Raw genomic sequence first — 22,596 nt, forward strand, 5'->3', positions numbered from 1 at the left:
CTCAGGGAGGCCTCCTCAGGGAGGCCTGCGGGTGTGGCTGACCCTCGGCAGGGTGAGGAAAGAGAAGGAGCGGGAGATGGCTGTTCGCTCACAGAGCAAGTCTGCCCCTTAGTTCCGTGGTTCTGCACTTGCTGGTCCCTGGATGGTACCAGCTTCCCAGGCCTCTGGAGCACAGCTGTAGGGTGGTTTAGGATCCTCACAACCTTCTTTGTGGCAGTCTGATAGGCCATAGCAGCCTTGGGAGCTGTGGAGCCAGGTGGTACATTTCCTCTGTCCTGGAGGAGGAAACAGGGTCTTTGGGGTACCCTGGGTTGCCCACAGTCACATACTATCCTGCACAGCCTAGCTAAGCCCTAAGTTCATGGCTGTGTTAGGGTCACAGGACCATGGAATTCAGAGCCACAGAGCCCTGGAGAGGTCGCCTGCTTTTATGGTCCTCATAAGAACCTCCAGGCACCCAGGGCAAAGGGAGATGTAAGTGGGGCCATGGAAGGAATATGACCTTCCACGTTGGGGACTAAGCTTGAAGCCCATCTCCCCCAGTGGGGCTTGGAGGAGCAAAGGAGATCCGGACGGGCTGCTGGTGCCCTGTGCGGCCTGTGGTCCGTGCTGGGCAGGACAGGCCAGGAGATCTGGACGGGCTGCTGGTGCCCTGTGCGGCCTGTGGTCCGTGCTGGGCAGGACAGGCCATAGCCATGTTGCTCAAACAAGAACACTAAGGTTCAAAGAGTCTGGAAGATTCACCTCTGGTAACAGGCAGATGGGACACGGTTTGTCTGGAAGCTCCCTCTCTATAAGTTCTCGGGACAGGCCTGTCATGTTGACTTGTGCTGTCTGGGTTGGCCTGGGAAGGGCTGGATATGGCCTAGGAATGGGCTTGAAGGCCCCAGCAGACAGGTTTGCCTACTACCATCCCGGAAGGTGTGAGTCAGAAAGGTGGCTGGAGGTGGGTGGTGGGAACCTAAGAGCTGTTGGTGCTCTGAGGGCACGCTGAGGCCCCAGCCTCACTTACTGGGAGAGGTGGGTACTGCTGCCCAAGACCAGAGCTCCAGAGCAGGGCAGGGCCATGTACTGGGTCCCCAGAGGCCCTGTACACCTCCGAGCAGGAGAGTGATGGCAGAAGAGGGCTGAGCTGAACTCGCGTCAAGCAGGTGATGGCAAGGTGCAGAGAGGAGCTGTGGACTTGTTTTTTCGAATTACAGTCGGCGAGTGCTAGCCTGGAGTGCGGTCAGGGAGATGAGAAGGAATGAGCTGAGAACACAGGTACCCTCGCTCCAGGTTTGGGAGGCAGTGTTAGGGGAGCCGACTGGGGGGCTCGGAAGGAGCTAGGGAAAAGGATGATCGTTGGCCTGCCCTGAATTCGCACCTCTCGTGATAGAAATCCCCTCACACATCCCTTTAGAACCCATTCGGCCCCACAGGCAGGAAAAAACCTCCCTCCTCTGGTGACCACATCAGCAACAGACTGCTTCTGCAGGCCCAGGGTGACACCCCCGTCCCACATCACAGAGCGGGTGGTGGCCTGTAGCAGAGCAGCCGGGGGCCATTCAGGGTTAAGTGGCCCTGCCTCAGCCAGCCGTGGGGTCTCAGCTATACCCAGCAAGTGCCATCTATAATTAACCCCAGTCATGGAGCACAGGCTAAGAACGGGGGCAGTTATGTTTTCTTTAAAGAGGCTCAAAATATGTGACAGACGTTTGATTTACATTAAAATCAGTTAAAATATTTGGGTATGAGGGTTGGAGTGATAAATTTCAAGTATCTGGCTGACTTGTGCAGACCTGACTACAGGTACCTGAGTACCCAGCTAAGTTTACCATGGGCTCCTGGGACCCCAGTCCTAGCAAGACTGATGAGACACTCTGGGGCATTCTTGCCAACCCAGGTATTCAGTCAGTCCCGCAGTGTGCATGGAATGGACGCCCTGCTAGCCTTCTGTTGCTGCTCACAGGGTTCTGCAGTCTCAGTGCCTTACAGCAGCAGCAGCACCTCAGCTTCCATAGGTCAGAAGATGGACCTGGGACTCACTGGGCTAAAGTCAATGTGTCAGCAAGGGCTGCATTTTTTCTGGAAGCTCTAGAAGCTTCTAGAACTACCCATATTCCTTGGTTTTAGGCCTCTTCCTGTCTTCAGAGCCGACGGCATTGCATCTGCCTGACCCTGTTTCCATCAGGCTCGCTTTCTCTGACCTTCCTTCTCCACCTTTAAGGAATCTTGTACTACGTGGGCCCACTCAGATCATCCGGGACAAGCACCCATCTCAAGGGTCTTAATTTAGTCATATCTGCTGAGTCCACATTATATCATGGAGGATTAAGAAAAGGACATTTCAGGGGACTGTTACTCTCTTGACCACAAATGGTTCAGACTTAGTCTGGGAGGAAACTCCCAGGCTGGCTGCTGTGAGCTCCAGAGGCAGAGCCCCCGTCCGCCCTCTTCACTTCCACCGACTGGTGCACTGATCTCGGGGCACATGGGTGGCACAGTGACAGCTGGCAGCATGGGATGTGCAGGTCCACACAGGAAACCCCCCCCCCCCGCCCCGGACTTACAGCCTCGGCAGGTGCCCCCAGAGCAGGCACCCACCCCTTCCTCGGCAGCCTCCGTGCACATCAGCCCGCTCATTCTGGAGGACTCTTCCTCCTCACCGTGATCTGTGCCAGGGTCTGAGGTCTGTGGACTCTCAAGCCCAGGACCCTAAGTCAGGAGCTGAGTAGCATCAGCCCTCCCGACTGGAATGTGTCCTCATAGGCACCTAGGGGTCCCTCTGAGCCCAGGGGAGCCAGGTGCTCCAGGTCCGGTGCGTACAGCAATAGTTAGCCGAGAACCCCAGCCTTTCTGTCCTTGCTCTGTCCCGGCCTTCACTCATCTCCCAGCCACCCTGAGGCTTAGCGCTAAAGCAGTTCCCATTTTACAGTTGAGGACACAGAGGCCCAAAAAAGTATCAGGAGCTGGCTCCCTCCATTCCCACAGCGGCCCGTCTCCATCGTCCCTCCGTTGAGCCAGGCTTCCCTTCCTGCGTCGGCATGGTCCCATAACCCTCTCACCTAGCGGGGCTCCCAGGGAGTGGCGTGAACAAGCGGAGGGGCCTGGCAGACAGGGGAGCTGCTGAGAGAGCTCTGGGAGGGGGGCCCAGGGAATGGAGCCCTGGAAGGCCAGGGAGGACCAGGCAAAGCAGGGCAGTTGTGCTCAAGGCTGACACTTGGGGGTTGCAGACTGAGCCCTGTGCTTTCCCCAGCCCCATCTCTTAACCATACAAGCCCCTGAGAGGTCCAGCTGATGTCGCACACATTCACACTCCTGCCCGGCTCCCCGCTCCTCTGTCCCCCAACCTGCCACCTCTTCTCTACCGCCATCATCTCCAGGATCCCTGGGCCTCTCCTGATTTCCTCTCCCAGGCAACCACATGCCCCCCACGCTGGTTCCAGACCCACCCATCAGTCACCTCCTGGAAGTCCCCTCCTAGAACCCCTGCACGTGCAGCTTCCCATCTGGGCCACGCCACCCACCACTTTTCACCAGGTGCCATCTGACCCGGTTCTACCTGGCAAAGGCTTGTCCACACGTAACCGGACTTTTGTTGCCACCCCGATCCCCGCTTCTTACCCCTCCTCCACCAACACCCTCTTTTATCCCAAGCCTGGGGCTCCCCAACTTGGGACAGAGGTCAAGTCTGCCAGCTCTCACAGCCCCCGGGAGCACAACACAGGGCATGGCCCAGAGCAGGAACACAGGGAAGGCCGGTCGGCCCAGAGCATGAACAAAGGCTTCCTGGAAGACACACCTGGGGCTGAGTGGGGCCTCGCTGCTCACCGCTGCCACAGGCAGGTGTCCAGCTGGGAGAGAAAGGGGGCAGACGCGGATCTGGAAGGCTGGGCAAGCCTGGCAGTGGGGATCTGAGACGAGGGAGGTGATGAGACAGGGCAGTTTCCCAGCCAGGCGCTTAGCCGGAGGCCGGCCGGAGGAGAAGGCTAGGCAGACCTTGGGCCAAGCTCCAGGCACTGGGCTCTTGCGCAGGAAGAGCCAGCGCAGTTAGACTTCGTCCGTCTCCATGAACTGCTGCCAAGCGTGACTGCTCTCTAGTCAGCTGGAGACTCTGGCTGTGGTCCTGCCCTCTGTTTAGCGCCCCCCCACACACACACACACACACACCAACCTCCCCCCCCACACACACACATATGCCCTAAGGGCTGGTGGAAGGAGGAGGCGGGTCCTGGTGACTGGCTGAGTAGTCCAGGGGAGGGTGGAGGCAGGGCACTGGCAGGGCTTGGCAGACAAGAACGGGCAGGGCATCGGCTGACCCAGATGGAAGCTGCGGCTTAGAGGGACATAACTCACCCCAGACTCAAAGTGTGTCTGACCAGACCCAGGGTTCCCAGTGCCAAAGCCCAAGCCTGGCTGGAGGGACCGGTCCTACTCCTGTCCTGGAGAGGCCCAGAGCACTCACCTGTAAGCCCCTCGGCTTCTTTTGGAGCCTGAGGCCTTAGTGCTTTCTCCTCTCTCTGGGCCCCCGATGAAGTTTGAATCTGCTTCTAGCGAGGCTGTGTGCTCATCTCATGAAGTGTAAAAACCAGGGGAGCTGTCCCCTCGGGGGGCACAGCTAACACAAGGCGCACTCTGAACACCCTTCTCTCAGCCCCCAGAATGAGGCTAGGGGGACAGTTACAGGTCGTGTGCGCCCTGCCCCTCTGCAGACAGGTGAGTGCTGGCAAGACCCCCCCCCCCAGTTCCTGCAGCTTGCGGGGGGGTCCCTGCTGCTGTCCCTGAGTGGTGGGGTCAGAGCGAACAGAGCAGGAAGCGTGCGCTCAGGCCCAGTGGTTGGGGTTCAGAACTCGCAGCAGGCAGGGGTGTTGGAGGCACAGCAGCTAGTAGAGAATCCTACGGCTTGAAGCCAGTGCATGGTGGCACGGCTGGGGCCTGGGCTCGGGGTGCTCGTGCGGCTGGAGACAGAGGGCAAGGAGCACAGAACGGTGTTACAGAGAGAGGGATGTGCTCAGGCGGGCAGCTGGGGTGACCCCGAGAACTGAGGGAGATAATGCCGTCCTCGTCTCCTGACAGAGCTGGCCCAGCTCAGGGGGGCTGAGGGGTGAGCCAGGGTCACGTGGCTCTTTGGAGGCACGTGTTCATGGCTTCCCTGGGGGAGACCATGCATGAACCAGAGAACTGGGCATGGGGACACCTGGCCTGCCGTGCTGCTCCCTCCCCTGGATGGCCTTGGTAAGTCCCTTCCCCTGTCAGAACTTAAAAGCACCTCGTGTTTCCCCAGCCTCTGGGGCTGTGACAAGGGTCAGCTGGGACAGTAGTGCCTGGGCAAGTGCTTCCCCAGTCAGAGTGACTCTCAGTGGTTGGCCCAGCTCCCAGGCTTTGTGCAAAATGCCTCCTGGTTTGTGGCAGCAGCCCCCCAAACCTCCCTCTGACTTAGCCCTGAAGCCTGCGTGCCCCCACAGCCAGCCCCTGCCCTGAACCGCCACCAGAGCTCCCCACCGACATAGCCTGTCTGAGGGGAGCCCCTCGGGTAGGTGGCTGCCTGCTCCCAACGGCTCCTCATGCCGCCCCATCCTACGGGCAGTTAGGTACACTTGACCCCCACGTGCTCCTTCTGGGCCTGCACACCCTGTCCCAAGCCCCTCCCTGTCCTGCCTTCACCCTTCCCTAGGTGTTTTGGCCCCTCAGGATTTGGTCCAAATGGGCCCCACAGCCCAGCAGGATGTGACCCCGTGCCCTCTGCCACCTGATGGCCCACTTCCTGATGCGTGAACTGGTTGACAAGGCTCCTTGTCCTGCCACACTCCAGAGGGTCCTGGAACTTGAACTCCAAGCCACAGAGTCCAGGGCACCTTTATTTACCAATACAGTCTTTGGTTCGTCCGCGCTCTTCCGAGGAGTCCCCAAGTGCAGAGACAGCGGAAGTGACTGGGAGCGCCAGTCAGCCACCCACGGCTCCCCTCGCGCCCCAGCCACCTGGGCAGGCGACCGTCCAGCCTTCCTGGCTGCTGATCCCTCCTGCTGGCTCCCCTCGCCTCCAGGGTGGCTGGCTGGCTCCGCCAAGGGCAGGCCCGGTGCTGGCCGCAGACCAGGCGTCGGCAGCTGCCTCTCGACCAAGGAGTAACCAGAGCTCAGGGCTTCCCACAGCGAGACTCCCGGGTCTGTCCCAAGGAAGCCGGGGTGGGTCCAGGTGGCTCCGCGGGCGGTACCTTTGTTTGAAGAACTGTGCGTTTGTTCTCAGAGGTACGGGATTGGAGTTTTGCTGACAGTGATTGTTTCCAGTTTGTTGTCCAGGCCCAGGCTCTGCGGCCAGACCTGGGCTCTGTCCTGACTTCCCCGGGGATCAGCATCGTCTCCAGGCCGGGGGCACTTCACGTCTCTGAGCTTTGGTTTTCTCTTTTGCTAGAAGGGGGGCCGTAGTCTGTACTCTGAAGCAGCTCGGATGAAATGTTCAGTGAGGAACGCCTGGCCTACGTGTGGCACAAGGCACTGCCCCGTCACATTCCATTCTTTCTTCCCGCCTTCTCCTGCCCAGGCCATTGGTGCTTTCCTAGGGGCCTTGGAATGCTGGGCCCAGGCCATGAGATGAGAAGCCTGGGGCCCGCCTGACCTTGATCAGGTCGGAGGTGGTGGTGCCATAGGGAAGCGGGCCGAAAGAACCAGCGACGTGAACGAGGGCCTTTCGGCGGCCAGCTGGGCACCTGCAGTCTGGACCCTTCCTTGAGGTCTGCCCGGCTCACAGGCCAGGACTCGGAGAGGGAAGGCAGAATCCATGTGTCAGCTTCACTGGCCCCCGGCAGTCCCAGGGTCGGGGGGGAAGAGGGCCGCGTGGATGCCGGGCGTTGTCTCCCTGGGCCCCAGGCTGTCCGCTGCCCTAACTTTCCCTGAGTCCCGGCAGCCATCGGGGATGCGGAACAAGTTCCCCTCTGTTGAGCAGCGTCTGGGCTGAGTCTTTGGCTCCCTGGACATGGAAAAGTTGCCAGCAACTTGCAGGGGTGCCCTTCAGGCCACAGATGAGGAGACTGAGGCTCAGGGATGTGTCACACAGGCCTGCTCTGCGCATGATGCCACCCCACGCTCCCTCCAGGGAACGATGGGCAGGGGCCTTGCGTGTGGCATGTGAGGGCTCAGCGGGCATTTGCTGCCGGTGGTGGGTGTTCTGAGAAGGTCCCACATCTGGGAGGGGCAAGGCAGTGCCGAGGAAGGGTCACCAACTGGGCCTTCATGAGGCTGCTGTAGAATGGGCGTCACGATCTCTCGCTCTCCTTCCTGGGATGGCCTCCGACAAGAGGGTGCACGTGAGCCCCACTTTGTCTGCTCGCAGCGCCCCTCCCCTTAGTAGCCAGACTGAAGGCAGGAGCCAGAGGCCAGGAGAAGCCTTGCTGGCATGGCTCTGATTGAAGAAACTTCCCCAAGGTCTACTCGTCTCACTCCTGGTCAGCCTCTTCTCTGCCCGCAGCCCCCACGCCTGTTGCCACAGACTGCCAGGCACCGTCCCTCAGATCCAGAAGGGTCCCGCTCTCTGAGCACCAGTGTGGAAATCCCACCCAGCAGGCAGGCCCGTGAGAGGTGTCACCCCTGAGATCACAAGCCTGCCCCGTGCCTCCAGAAGACAGTTCCACTGACGCTGACAGCAAACTGCCCTCAGCAGGGCCAGGTCCCAGGTAGATGGCGCTGGTGGGGTGCTGCGGGCCTGAGGGCCTGTTCCCTCCACGCAGCTGGACCAGAGTCAGCACAGGGCCCAGGTTGGGTCTCATGGTCACCCACTATGGGCTATAGAGGCAGCATCCAGAACCCACCAGGTTGCTTCAAGGTCAGCCCGTGAAAACCACGGGCCAAGGGGTCCTCTGGCCTCAGATGTGACAGAGAACAGTGCTGGGTGGCAAGCGGGGCTCCCAAGGCCCCCTTTCCCTGGGACCCGGCCTGGGCCCCTTCCCGTTGAGGCTGCTGTCCTGGCCTCCACAGTCGCCCTGGCTCCCCGCACCGCCTTCCCCAGGGTGTCCCCCAGGGCCCAGCTTCCCTCAGAGCCCCAGGTGCCCCCAGGGCAGAGTCACCCAGCGCCCAGCCCTCATGGCGCCTCTCCCCGCACAGGCAAGAGCCGCTCTCTGCAGACGGCTCTTAGGAGTGGGCATCCGCCAGCCGAGGCAGAGCAGGGTCACTGGGCAGAGGAGGGAGGCAGGAGCAGGGGTGGCAGGCCGCAGACAGGGATGAGCCCTGCTCCCCCTCCCTGCAGAGGGGCTGGGGGCCCGACCCCTGTCACCTGCCCAGGGGACTTCGAGAAAACCAGCAGGCTCACTGTGCCAGAGGGTCATCCGTTGCTGGCAAGGCCCACGACAGGCCACAGGGCCACCCACAGGTCAGTGGTGCCGGCACAAAGAGGTGGGCTGTGAAGGAGAGGCCGGCCAGTGTGCAGACCTCTGCCAGGGAGCATGGCTTGTACCCCAAAGTGACAGGAGCCACGGACGGCTCAGGAATCAGCTGAGAGAGTAGAGCGCAAAGGCAGAGATTCCGAGGCTGGGCAGGGAGAGCCAGGGCCTAACCCCTCTTCCCAGCGGGCTTCCCTTGGTCTTAGCGGCAGAAGGGCAGGTGGGCCAGCCCTGACTGAGGCCTGGACAGGTGGCAGCAAGAGCTTTGGGCTCCTCCAACCACCAGGGTGGGGCCTGCAGGGGACAGGGCAGATGTCTGGGCCAGCGGGGTCTCTCTGTGTCCTGGGGCTCACAGCTCCGCCACCGATCAGAGCCTCCGGAGCGGGGCCTGACCCGTCCCCTGGAGACAAGCCTGGGATTCCTGGGATTCCCAGTCACACCAGGGGGAGAGCCACAGCCTAGGGACCGGAGGATCCTTTGCCTAAAGTCCCCCAGTGCATTGGGAACTAAGGGTGGCATTCGGGCCTCTGGACCCATGTCCAGTTCTCCTCGGGGCACTCTCAGCAGGGGACGCTGCTCGGCTTGCCGTCAGCCCGTGTGAGCGTCCTCCTCGCCCCGTGCCTGTGCCCCTGGCTAGCGCGGCCACACTCGCAGGTGGCTACACTCGCAGGTCCTCTGTGCTGGCAGGCTCGTCGGGCTGCCTCCCCCTGCCAGGCCCAGCATAGGGCCGGAGCTTGGTCACCTCGCCCCGCCTCCTTCCTCCAGGGGCTTGTTCTTTCAGCAGAAATCGGTCCTGTGCTGGGCATGGGGTACCCCTGACACAGCTCTTCCTGGGGAGTGAGTGGTCTCTGGGGGAGACAACCACACGAATGGAAGCCTGGGGCCTGGGAGAGCCAGCAGGGCTCAGGAGAACTCGGAGGGGCCTTCTGAGTCTTGAGGGGTGCACGGGCCTGGAGCCCATGCTTGGATGCGATGGGGTGAGCTGGGGGGAGGGGGGTCCGGACTCCTGGGCCAGTAGGTAGAGTCCACGCCCCATTCTGTCTGCCCTGAGGCCTGGGTCAGTGTCAGACGCATCTCTAGCTCTGCTCCTCTCTCTCAGCCTCCCAGCACCAAGGAGTCTTTCCCAAACTGTTGTTGAGACAGAGCAGGGAACCCATCTGCTGCCCCACCAAGCTGAGGTCTCCAGACACCCAGAGACTCTCTGAGGCATATCTGCGCCGCCAGAGCAGGAGCTCAGATGAAGCCTCGACAGACTCAGTGCTAAGACTCTGCACGTGGAGGTCCGGGACCAAGCCTGTGGTCACTGTTGGGACAATTTACAAAGCACCATGATGTCCACACTTGTCCGGGCCTTGCACAAGCTCTGCGGTAAATGCCATCACTTCCATGTTACATGTCAGGAAGCCCAGACTCCAGGAGGACAAGCGCTTGCCTAAGGCCCCAGGGCCAGGTGTGCAGCTCCTGTGTCAGCCCCTGTGCAATCACCGAGACTGTCCACAGGCCTTCCCAGACCTTGGCCCAGACCTAGGGCAGAGCAGGCAGACAGCTCCAACTCAAAGAGCCGCCCGCTGTTCCAGCCCAGGGCTGGCCTCCCGTCTTCACATCTGCTCTGCCTCCGTAGGGAAAAGACCAAAGACTGGCCTGGTGACACATCTAGGGTTTTTCTACCTGCTGAAAAGGGGTTTACTCCCAGGCTCCTTCCCGCTTTAACCCCCACCCCATGCCCAGCTTCCCCTGCCTCCAGCCCAGCCACGCAGGGTAAGAGTTGGCCCACCTTGCTGGGAAGGAGACCAGGTACCATGAATGCCCATCTCCACTGCCCCACTGCCAGCTGCGTGGCCCCCGACCACACCTGGCTCTCTGACCTGGTCTGGCTCACTCATCTGTCGGGAGTCCCCCAACCTTGGGTCCAAATATTGGCTTCTCTAAGTAATGGAGAGACTTGAGACACGGGCCTGGCTTCACGGGTGTGTGACCCATACACTTGCCCCAGGCCCTACCCTCAGAAGGGCCTCCAACTGGTTGAGTGTTTGGTCGCCTCTGTCTTGAAATTTCCAATATTTGAGCGAGGGCCCTTCATTTTTTCTTTGCGTGGGATGTCACAATGGGTAGTCGGTCCTGCCTGGACAAGTCCTTGAACTTCCCTGAGCCTCTGTTTCTCTGCCTGCAGAAGAAGCCAACTTCTGGGGCTGATGCGAGGCCAGTAGATGAGAGGGTCCTTTGTCGGCTGTAGAGGACTGTGTTCTGGGGGGGCTGTTCCCCTTGTCGCCCCCAGGGGGAGAGGAGAGACTTTGGAAAGACCCAGTAGCTCTTTTGGAGAGACTAGAGGGCTCTCAGAGTCCAGAAAGAATGTCTTCAGTTCCCTGGGACACACCCTAAGGGTATGGCTCTGCCCTCTTCCCCCTCGCACCCCCGGAGGTCTGGCGCCTGGATTCCAGCCTACCTTGGCAGCATATGCTCCTAGATGGGGTGTGGCCTCGCAGGGCAGCAGCGGCACCCCATCTGCACCCCCTCCCTGAGGTGCCAGAGACAGCACCACTGCAGTCCCCAGCCCGTGTTTGCTGTTTGCACGTGGGGGATCCTGCAGTCAGAGGAGAGGACAGGCTGCCTGGTTTCTGCATCTGAGACAGTGATGACCCAGTGCCAGGCCTGGGTGCCTCTAGTCTTGGGAAGCAGGGAGGTGAGGCTGCTTTTTGAGGCAAGCAGAGAAAGCGGTCCAGGGGGAGGGTCCCAGGCTGACGGCCACCCAAGGCGAGGAGCTCCCTCAGCAGCTCCCAGCAGCCTCCGCTTGGAAACTCCCAGGCACAAAGCTCCCAGTGCCACCCAGGCCGGCCCATCCTGTAACTGTAGACTTTAATCCCCGAACCTGACTTGATCCCAAAGGACTGGGTAGACTTTGTCCTTTCGGTGCATCTCACATCGTGCCGTGGACATCTGCTGTCCTCAGAAGGACACAGCCACCAACCCTGTGCTGTTGAGGGGATGCTAGGGGCCTGGCAGGAACAGTGGCGTGGGCAGCATAGAGAACAGGCTGGAGGCTGGTTGCTCGGTGCACTGCCCCCTCCCCCACCCAGCCAGGCCCTGGCCTCAGTAAGTATTGGCTCTTAGCGTTACTGCACGAGCCTGGAGGCATCGGCTACCCAGAGTGAGGCAGTGGCCAGGAAGACAGGGACCGTTGGCAAGGCTATGAATGTCACAAAGGCAGACTCTGGTCGCCAGGCCCAGAACGGCAGCTGTTAAGGGGAGGGACTGGCATCAGATGCTAAAGAAATACAAGACCAGGCCTGGGGGCCCCAGGGAGCGGTATGCTCGGAGGCCGGGAGCACTGGAACAGGAGCCGTCAGGGTGGAATGTGGAGAGAGTGGCACCTGCTGGCGCTGTAGGGCCCTGGAGCTGGGACTGGAGATTTCAGGCTGTCACGCGGGTTGGAGTCGAACCCAGCAGGTCCCACCAGCTCTGCCACTTAACGCACAACCCTGGGCTGATTACTTGCCTGGGAGGTGGAAGGGGCGGGAACTGCCTCTCAGAGCTGCTGAGAGTCTGGGGGACTTCAGGCTTGGAGGGCTGCGCTGGGACTGGAGCAGAGGACCCGCCATAACCAAGTGCTGTGGAGTGATGGTGTCAGCGCCCAGAACAGCCCGCAGGGCCTTCCCCGGGGCCCCCGAGCCCCTCACTCAGAACGTGAAGTTTAGACCCCAGACGTTGTCTAGGGCAACATAGGAGATTAAACATGTGGACCGTGCAGGGGAGAAGCTAGAGAGTGGATGAGTCTTCACCCAGACCCCGGCCCCCTCCTGGCCTCCGCCTGCCCTGTGTGTGCGGAGTCCCATCAGTTCTGGAAGGCCAAGTTCTGAGTCCCCCCAGGACCCCAGAGATATGAAGGCCCAACAGGAGCCCATTTGACCAGGTCCATATCTCAGGGACACAGCCGCAGCCCACCTCCCCACAGAGAGGCCCAGTCGCTGTCACTGTCCCCGAGTAAGGTCATAGCTATATTCCAGTCCCAGTTCTCCAGGGCCTGAGCCTTACTTCCCTGCCCCTGGAGAGCAGGCAGGCCCTCAGTGGGGCTCTCCCACATGAAAGGCTGAAAAGGCACCTGGAGCCTGCATTGGCCCTTTGATGTGGGGCTGGGAGGCGGGATTTCCTCTTTGGTTAGAAGCCCAGGAGGGGCAGCTGCCGTTTGTGGAGCAGCTACTACATGCCAGGACCCAGACCAAGCGCTTCGAGCAGGAACCCGTTTGATCTCACCTCCGGCCCTGGAGGGAACGCGTGCTGTCCTCACCTGCCAGGTGCGGGTGTCGTGGTCCAGCCCGGGGGGTAGCCTACCTGGGTCAGTCCGGGAGGACAGGGCAAAGCTCACACTCTGCCCTGCCCACCTGCGCTGTCCCAGTAAATAGGCCGGTGGGGAGACGAGAGGGCCTGAGCAGGCCAGACTCCAGGCAGAGCCCGGCTTCCGCTAAGAAAGGCCACCCTAGTACAGGGAAGGGCGGTGGCCTTCTTTCTGCGTCTGGGGCCTGGGAAGCTCCTTGCAGAGGTGGCCTTTGAGCTGGGCCTGGGAACACCAGCTCGTGAGAGGCCTCCACGCTGCTGGGCCAGCACACACATGGACAGGAAAACGCACAGAACTGCGCACACCCAGCTGGGGTCTAAGATTTGTGGAGACGCACAGAGAGACAGGCCAGGAGGAGTCAGAGGCAGGGGGACTCGCCTTTCACAAGTAGTTACAACTCATCCTATCATGGTGAAGACTTCAGCCTTGGGAAGAAGGGTCGGGGGCCCTCTGCCACCCCTAGCCCCTGTGTCCAGAACACTCAGGACGACACCTGCTATGCCCCACCTCCACCTGGCAGGATCACAGAGATGCAGATGTAGACACAGAAGGGAAAGCCAGATGTCCCCCCGTCCCTGCCCTGCCACCCAAGCCCCCCCACACACACGCACACGCACACAAATTGAAGTTCAAAGGAAAGGTATCAGGAATTTGGTAAAATGAGCAGCAGGGACTCCTGGCTACTGGCATATTTATTCAGTGATCACGCCTCTGGGAATACAGACAGCGAAGAAGGACAGACAATAAACCAATTAGGGGGAACCTTCAGGAAAAAGGTCCACGGGGCCAGGTGCCCAGAGGAAGCCAAGGTAGGCAGGCGAAGAGTTTTGGATTTTAAAAAATGGGGCCTTTGACTCCTCAGCTCCCAACAACGAAGAGAAGAGAGAAGCCCATTCAGGCACGGTTTCCACAAGATCAAAGCACACAGCTGCTCAGGAAGAAACCCAGGTTGAAAGGCCCAGAAATGCGGTCCTCCGTGTGCGGGCCACCTGCGCCCTGGTGACCCAGCTCTGCCAGCCCCTTCTCCAGGCCTGGGGAGGATCATTCTCACCACACGACGGGTTCGGTGACCTAGGCTCTGCCCCAGCCATTCCAGGCCCTTTGAATTTGCAAAGGGAAAAAAAACACTAGACAAGCTTCAAGTGGACAAAAACCAGACGCCTTTAGCTTACGGCTCAGTGAGAACAGATGTTGAGCTGAGTGTCTCATCAAGGTGATGGATGGTGTGCGGGCTTGGGGAACCCCGCCCCGGAAACTCCACAGCCAGGACCACCAGCCAGTCCATGCTGAGACCATTTTGGGAGCCCCAGGGACTGCGAGTCTGGGTTTGGAATCCAAGTCCGGGCAGGACAAGGGTTTAAGAAGCTGGCCCTAGGCAGTTAGATACCAGCCACGCTGATCTCAGGAGGGCGGACCTGTTGGCAGTGACGTTTACTCCAGCAGAGCCCTCCGGAGCGTGCAGACCTTTACCCACCATCATCATCACAGTGGGTCTTCACCGGCAGCCCCACAGGAGTGGTGCCATTCTCCCATTTCACACATGAGGAGCCTGGGGCTTGGGGAAGCCCACAGCTAGAGGGGATCAGCCAGAACTCCAATTCGGGTCTCCTGTCTCAGTTGGTCCCCGCAGAGATGGAGAAAGGAGGTGGCTGCTGTCGGAGGAGACTGAGCATCTCTGTCTCTCCCCCTCCCCCCAGAGACGTGTGCGGTAAACAATGGAGGCTGTGACCGGACCTGCAGGGACACGGCCACTGGCGTGCGGTGCAGCTGCCCCGTGGGATTCACGCTGCAGCCCGACGGGAAGACGTGCAAAGGTCAGCTCAGAGCCACTCAGGCAGGGGTGGGGGCTGCATGCTCGCGCTGCACGTGTGACCATGGCTGCCTGTGATGGCAGGGGGGAGTCCGGGGTCAGCCGTACTCGAGAGGGAGGGTCCACGCCAGGGCACTACGCAGGTTTCAAGTTAGGGTCCTGCTGTCCAAGGAAAGGGCTGCCCGCCGTGCTAGGCTAGCGGTGTCTTCACTGCAGGAACTCCTGGGCCCACAGTGATTCATTGAGGCCCTGGGTGAGGCGTGGGGCAGAGGTGGGCGCCGGCCATCTCTTCACCCTCAACCTCGTGGTAGCATCTGGCAGAGCTGGGGCAACAGCATGACCCAGGGAAGTTTGGGAAGGACCAGTCTCCTTGTACAGGGATGGGATTGTCTTCTCGCCACCCATAGAAAAATGCGGACGCTGTATGTCCGTGTCACTGGAGGAGTGACACGGTGGGGGCTGTCAACTGGGAACTGGGGAGGCAGAAGGACTCCACTCGGAGTTAGAAATGAGGCTCTCGGAGGATGAGGGGACGCCTGTGCGAACGGGCCAGTCTCCCAGCCTCTGGAAGAGAGCAGGTAGACCTTCCTGTTCCTGCGGGTTCGCTGGCTCAGCCCCACAGAGTTCCTGAGTGCCTCCGAGGGCACTTCGGGTGCTAGGGCTCCTTCAGGAAACAAGAAGCAAGGGGAGCAGAGAAGCGAGAGCTGTCAGGACTCTGGAGACTGAAGGGCCACCCCCCAGCCCCAGCAGAGAAGCCCGAGCAGCCACAGCCATTGGGCAGGGAGTAGAGGGGACCGCCAGCGCCCCTGCAAGGGAGGGAGGGGCAGCCCCTTCGCCAGGCTGGACCTGCGAGCCCCACCCCTCCCCCCCGCAGCCGTGGGCCCCTGCCTCCACCTTGCCAGGGATCCGGCCAGGCTGGAGGTGCGCGAGCGGAAGGGCAAAGGGGCTTGAACTCCCTGAGTCCAGTGGCTGAAGATTCGGACAGTGGAGGCTTCTGTAGGTTTTAAATAGTCCGAGGGGGGCTATTTTCAAGCCTATAAAAATAGATAGCATGTGACTTCCCCTTCCTAGCTGCTCTGCTGGGAAGAAATTAGGGGTTATTGACAGAAATAACAGCCCTCGCACCTGTTTATTTGAAAATAAAGCCCTTCTGTGGCCCCTGCCCGGCCCACTTGGAGCCGAGCCGCAACACGTGGACTCGGTGCCAGGGGGACGGGCCAGGGCTCCCCGCGGGCCCAGCCGTCCCCACAGCCGGCAATGACATAGTAGGCCTGGCCCTGTGCCCTCAGCGCTGGGGCAGAAGAGGGTAAAGTCGGCCCACGCTGCCTCCCTCTCGGGCACGGAACTACAGGGGCGGCACAGCTAGTCCCTGACCTGAGGCCAGGAGCTGGCACCAGAAGCCCAGCTGTCCGTGCCACAGCCATGCCCCAGCAGAGCACCTGTGGGGGGCTGTGCTGCCCCCGCCCGGGTTTTGAGAGGCTGGGGGGGCACCTGTCCCCGCCCCACCTCCACCTCATGTCTGGGGGACGGGTGGTGCCGAGGGGAGCTGCCCACAGCCGGAGGCCGACCCTGATGAGCCCCCCACGCTGCTTCCCGCAGCTTCTCCTGAACCACTCCAGCTCTTTAACGAGGGCTGCCCCTGCTCAGCCCTTTGCCCTCAGCTGGACCCCCTCCCCCCTCTGCCCTGCAGGCAGATCTCATTCACTGCCCCACCAGATGGGATTTCTGGGCTCCCCCCGCCGTGTTCAGGGGCTGGGGAGACAGGTCCATGAACCAGAGCTTCCCTGTCCCTGGAGATCCTCTATCGGATGCAGAAGACGGTTTCTCAGTTTTTTAAATCACGAGCTGTACATGTGTCACTGACTGCTTGGTGCCGGATGGAGACGTAGAGCCTGGCAGCAGGCAAGGACCAGAGCCCGCCCTGCTCCGGGGCTGGGAGGCCGTGGGGAGCGGCATTCCTCCTGGCGGCCTTTCCAGAGGCACCGTGGCCCAGGGTGCAAGGACCCGAAGGGGTCCAGGGTGCCCAGGGAGGGGTGTGAGACGTGGGGAAGGCCAGGCCGGATGGTGCAGGGGCTGTGTGCTGGGGGGCTGGTGTGCTGGGGGGCTGTGTGCTGGGGGGCTGGTGTGCTGGGGGGCTGGTGTGCTGGGGGGCTGGGCCCTTCATTCCTCCAAACCTTGGCACGCCCCCCAGACACTCCCGGGCAGGGAAAGCACTGGCTCGGTTTCCATTTTGAGCCAGTCCCTGACCACAGCTTGGACGGGGTTCTCTAAGCAGGGTCTGGAAGAGCAGGGAGGCGGCCGCTGTCTCCACCCAGGCTGGAGATGACCTGGCTTGACCCAGGTGCTGGCCACAGTAGTAGAGATGAGATGCTGTCCTTGATACCGGGTATCTGGATACTGTCCTTGGAGGTAGAATTTAAGGATTAGGGGACTAGTCAAAAACTGCATCATATCCTCAAATCAGAGAACACTGGAAAATGAAGGCTGACCTCCGGGCTTGGCGTCTCAGAGCCTCGAGCGCACAGCCGAGCTCCCTGGGGCCAACCGGAGAGACGCAGGTCAGAGCGCGGGCACTTGGCGGGGACCAGCCCAGCTGGGAATTCCCGGCCCCAAGGCTTTGGCTCCGCAGTGGGCGTACAGCCCTGGTCCTGGCAAGGGCCCAGAAGGGACATCAAAGGAGTGATTTCAAAGGTTCAGCGTATTCTGGAAGCCACAAGCCACTGTGAAGCAAGACCAATGGCTGGAGGGTGAAGGTAACAAAGGCCCTGGAAAATCCGGAGTTGAAGCCCGGGCCACAGGGGTCACGCGGCAGTTGGCGACACACATGGGAAAGTGGGGGTAGTTCTGCCGGAGACACAGGAGCCATGGTGTGATCAGGAGGATGTGATCAAGAGTGTGGACAGTGCAGGGCTCCAGCCTCAAGGCTCCCTGTTAGTTGCTGCACCTGCTTGACATTGGGAAGGGGGCACCTCGCTGATCGGCCCTTCTGAGAGCGGGGAGGTCTGGGGCCTTGACTCCCAGAGCTGGAACCTGGATTTCTTCAGAGACACTGGCCCCTCCTCCCAACACCTTCCAGAAGAGTTGGGAGAACTCCCACCCACCATCTGTTTCTCCCTCACCTGCCCTCTGCCCAGGAGCACGCCCTCCCCACAAGGCTGCTCTAGGGCAACGCCAGCCCATGCCCGCCCGGAAGCGCTCCACATGGCCCCTGGGGTGCCGTGCTGTGCCCCCACAGCGGGATGGGCAGAAGGAGCAGGAACCGTTGTCCTTCCGTGTGTTCTGTGTGTTCCTGTAGCTCCCACCCCGCCTTCCCTCCCCTGACCCTACTTTCAGCCACTCTGACTCCTTCATTCTTTATCCCCTCAGTGAACGCTGTGGGCAGTCACACGGTGCAGGCTGCATCCTGGGTCCGGGGCCCCCAGACAGGAGCCAGCTCCCCCATCTGTGTCCATGTCAAGGGGACAGCCAACTCTGGAGGGGATGTCAGGGAAGGCTTCCCAGGGAGGCAGCTGTTTGCAGGGACAGGCCATGTGGGGGCCCCACTGGGTAAGGCCGCCGGAGTCTGGGCTGCGGAGGCAGAAGCCAAGCGCACAGAAAGGGGAAGGCAGGACACCCAGGCCCGGATGCCCAGGGAAGGGCCTACAGAAAGGGGCTGGCCCTTCATCCTGGGATGCCCGGGGGCCACGGGAGACTTGTAAACAGGTAGGGGTCTGCTGGCTGCCTTATGGGATCAGGACCAGTGTGAGCACAGTGAGGAAAGAGAGGAGCCTTAGAAGGGCAGGAAGGGGAGAGAGGGGCAGAAGCCACACCCCAGGCTCCCCTCAGAATGAAGGTCCAGGGGCTGTGTGACTGTACCCTGGCTAGAGCTGCGGGGTGCTTCTCCCACTCCTACCCCCAGGCTGCCGCCACACCAGCCTGGCCTCAAGCAAACATGCTTCCCCTGGCCTGTCTGGCTGTCATGACAGCCCCTCGGCTGACGGGCCCAGATGGGGATGAGGACAGGACTGGGGGTTCCAGAAGGTCTGAGGCATTCCTGAGGAGGCAGACCGCCTCTGCACATTTAGTCTGTGAGAGGCACCTGTTCCCAACCCCGTTCACAGATGGGGAACATGAGTCTCAGAGAGGCGCCTTTCCCTGCCCAGGATCACACAGCTGGCTGGGACAGAGCTGAGACAGGTCTCCGTTCTCCTGCCAGAGGCTTTTAGCTAGAAATTTCCCCGTCTTCCTATAATTCCCAAGGAGAGAGGATGACAGAGATGCCCAAGCCTCCACCCAGGACAGATCCTCAGCTGAACTTAATGTCCACTCTCTGGAGGCTGTGGGGCTGGCATGGTGCTCTGGAGAGAGCCTGTCTTTGTAGACAGCTGGAGCCGGGCCCCAATTTGGTTGCTACGTGTAGCTGTGATCCCCTCTAGAATGGGGGATCTGGTCCCCCAGGTGTTTTGAAGATCATACAAGACTTCGACAGAAAGTGCTTGGCCTGGGCACCGGCATGAGCTAATGCCCAGTACGTACGGTGAGCACCACAAGGTCTGACTGCCTGCTGCGGGGTCTGGGCTCATCCTTAGGCATTTTTGTTCCTGGAACATACATGTGTGCAGAATTCCCGGACTTGAGAAATTATTGTTTTTCGTGATCACCTTGGTGAGCACATATAGAGCACCTACTGTATTCAGTGGGCTGAAGTCACCCAGGCAGCAGCATAGCCAGGATTCAGGGGCAGATCTGATAACCCACAGGCCTCCCTTATTGGGGACTATCTGGGGTTCCCTTCCTTTGCCACCTTCCTGGTGCCAAAGTCACCAGAACATGCAAACAGAGTGGGTCTTTGGGGTAGAAGTGCCTGGGGTGGGGAGGAGGACAGCCAAGGGCAAGGAGATGCAGCAGCATGCCCGCTGGGTGCCCGGTGCCCCGCAGCGCCAGGTCCCGCAGGGGCTCCCCAGGAAAGCCACCCTGGTTGCTGTGGTCCTGGGCTAGGCCACACCCCCTCCCAGAGGCTCTGAGGACTGCCCACGGGGCGCCTCAGCCTTGCTCAGGACCACACAGCTGGGGTTTGTTTCGGGAGCATTCTATGGGAACACCACTTTAGGACCGTCCTGCAGGTGTCGGGTCTAGCTTGTTTGGTTTGCGGAAAAAGAAGTGAGGCGCCATCCGCGATCTGGAGTCGCCGGGGTGGGACAGAGTCCCCTCCGTGGGGCTCCGCACAAAGGGGGCAGGTGGACCTTGCTCATACAGCAGTGCCAGTTGCACAGGACAGAGCGCCCAGGTCCTCACACTCAGGACAGGCACAGGGGGGTAGGGGTCCAAGTCAGCAGCTCCGCTGAGACACGGCCAGTGACCACCTCGGAGGAGTCGTTTCTGGTTTCCTTGCTTCTTTCCCGCGCCTCCAAATCAGGGTGAGAACCCCGTTCCTAAAGCTCTGCTACTACGTGCTGGGTCGTGCCAGCATGGCGAGCCTGGGGGTCGGGGCCCAGGAGGAACGGTGGAGTCAGAAGAAGCACCTCAGGGACAGGTCTCTGAAGACACAGTCTGCAAGGCTGGCCTGGAGCCCAGAGAGCAACACCCGGAGAAGCAGGCCGAGGCGGGGGCGGGAAGGAACTCACGAGTGAGTCGGGGGGACATGTGTGATGCACCCGCAGCAGACCATCGTAACTCAGCCTCCCGCCCTGCCCCCCGCTGCTGGGAGTCAGGCCCCTGGGCCACTCGGATGGGGATGCGGGGACCGGACGAGGCCGGGGCACCAGCGGGCGCAGGGAGTCCCAGAGGCAGGGGCCCCGCCACCTGGCAGCCCAGCCCACTCGCCTCGCCCTGCCCGCTGGGCGCCCCGCAGACATCAACGAGTGCCTGGCCAACAACGGGGGCTGCGACCACTTCTGCCGCAACACCGTGGGCAGCTTCGAGTGCGGCTGCCGGAAGGGCTACAAGCTGCTGACCGACGAGCGGACGTGCCAAGGTGAGCCCCACCCCGTGTGCGCGGGCACCTGTGGGGGTGGGGGGCAAGGGCCGGGGTGTGCCAGCCCCCACTGGCCTTTCCACTTTCTCCTCAAGTCACCCGGTCCAACCCGCCCCTTTTATGGATGCGAAACTAAGGCCCGGAGGCGCATCAGCGTGTGCGTGCGCTCGCGCGCGCGCGCTCCTGTGCAGGGAGGACGGCAGGGGGCAGTGCCACGGTGAGCCGGTGGCAGAGCTCGGCAGCTCCAGCACCCTGTCCTTCCTGGTGGCGCACCCCCACCCCCAGAGGCTCCGGAGGTGGGCTGCCGCCACCTGGTGGACAGTGTGGCACACTGCAGGCGCTCTCCTGCAGTCCTTAGGGTTCCTGGGCACCTTAGCGGCATGGTGTGAGGTCTGGGCAGAAGCCAGGAGTCATCCAGGATGCCGTGTGAGCCCAGAGGATGGGCAGTGGGAAGTCAGGGAAGGCTTCCTGGGGGAGGGGACACTGATGAATAAGCATTTTCCCAGAAGGTTGGCAGACCGCACGTGGCTGAGTCGGCATATCTGTGCCGCTCAGGACTGGCCCTCAGGGACAGGGGATGTGCTCTCCCAAGGACACCGAGGAAGGCAAGAGCAGAAGACCGGTGAGGGGGTTCTGGGGCCAGCCTGTCCTGGACTCTTCCTGTGACCCAAGCCTCCTCCCTGACTTCGCCTCTTCCTCCCTAGTGGGTCTCCTGGCTCTGTCCTCCCCTTAGCACATGGGGCCGTTGGGAGCACGTCACGTCTCCAGACTCCTCTGCACGTTGACTTAGTTTCTCCATCTGCCTTGCTAAGTTCTGTGGAGGGCTAAGGGAGGGCCCTTGACTTTATACCCCCAGCTGGCCCGTGGGACCGGAGGGCCACCGCTGAGGAGGGGGCCATGACGGTTTTGCTTCTGGGCTCCAGCCGGTCTTCTCCACTCCCTGGAGGCCCCGTGCTGCCCTCTGCCGGCCTGTGCTCAGAGTGCCCTTCCTCTACTTCCATTCCTTACTTCCAAGCTAGTCTTATCCGCCAAGGTCTAGTCCAGTGCCACCAGTACCAGGAGATCCTCCCAGATTCTCCTGCTGGGAGGGGTCACACCCTCCTTTGAGCACCCCAGTGTGATTCCTTCCTTGTGCTAGAATTATTACCAACACACGTAGATCAGCAACATGGATAGTCCCATGAGGTAGTATATTCAAAGAATGACCTCCAACAACGGTGCCCATGGTAAGGTGGGTCAGTGGCTGTTTTGCCCTTAGGAGCCCCTATCAGCTGTCCCATGAGAGCCATTTTCCTCAGAATTTATGGCCAGGACAGACTTGTCTTCTATGAGCATGCTGTCCATTTCCTCCTTTCCAGTAACAGCACTCTGTGACCCTTTTTCCTTTTATACCCTAGCTGCCAGGAAGCTCAGAATCAAATTTCATATACCATCAAGGCTTTTTTGTTATCCCTTATGGGCAGCATACCCCCCCCCCATACCTTTTCTCTTTGAGCTGTTTTCCTTGTTTTCTCAAGAGACCTCTTGGAGTGGCCAGAAAACACACTGGGGTCAGGCTCGCAAAGGCCTGGTTTCGTGTCCCAGTTCACTGGTCTCCTCAAGCAAGCCCCTCTCTATTTTCTGCAGATGTAGATTAAATACTCATCCTGATCACAATAGAATGGGAGATATTAAAATGACAAAAATTCATCAGACCTTGTATCCAGAGTATTTCCAGCCTGCCCTCCTCTTGAAGAGATGGGAAATGGCTTCTAACCCAGAAATGTAAGGTTCTTGGAGACAGACTGGAAAATCAGGCCCTGACCGGAAGGCCAACATTCACTTGGCTTGTGCCCCAAGCCGCAGGGCTCAGGGACCGTCTGTGTGCAGCTGTGTGTTGAGAGACCGCGTGAGTGACAGGCCACGCCCCCCCCCCCCCCCCCCCCCCCCCCCACACCCTGACGCTCCTCCCTGCACTTTGTCTCCTTGTGGCCACGCAGACATCGACGAGTGCTCCTTCGAGCGGACCTGCGACCACATCTGCATCAACTCCCCGGGCAGCTTCCAGTGCCTGTGTCACCGCGGCTACACGCTCTATGGGACGACCCACTGCGGAGGTCTGCAGCCCGCCCGCCAGGGCCACCTCCCCCCTGAGGCACGCGCCTGGCCGCAC

The 22,596-nt window shown here is 60.8% G+C and overlaps 1 protein-coding gene across 2 annotated transcripts in view; it reads left to right on the top strand.

Annotated features, from left to right (window-relative positions):
• The window catches only part of SCUBE1 (signal peptide, CUB domain and EGF like domain containing 1), a 132,804-nt gene that overhangs the window by 83,771 nt on the left and 26,437 nt on the right, over positions 1-22,596 (top strand). For both annotated transcript variants that reach the window (XM_059404574.1, XM_059404575.1), the window contains 3 exons: positions 14,379-14,495; positions 20,322-20,444; positions 22,424-22,540. In XM_059404574.1, coding sequence (XP_059260557.1) covers positions 14,379-14,495; positions 20,322-20,444; positions 22,424-22,540 — 357 coding nt within the window. The remainder of the gene's footprint in view (positions 1-14,378; positions 14,496-20,321; positions 20,445-22,423; positions 22,541-22,596) is intronic.

Source organism: Mustela nigripes, chromosome 6 (genome assembly GCF_022355385.1).
Source record: "Mustela nigripes isolate SB6536 chromosome 6, MUSNIG.SB6536, whole genome shotgun sequence".
In the NCBI taxonomy this organism is placed as follows: Eukaryota; Metazoa; Chordata; class Mammalia; order Carnivora; family Mustelidae; genus Mustela; species Mustela nigripes.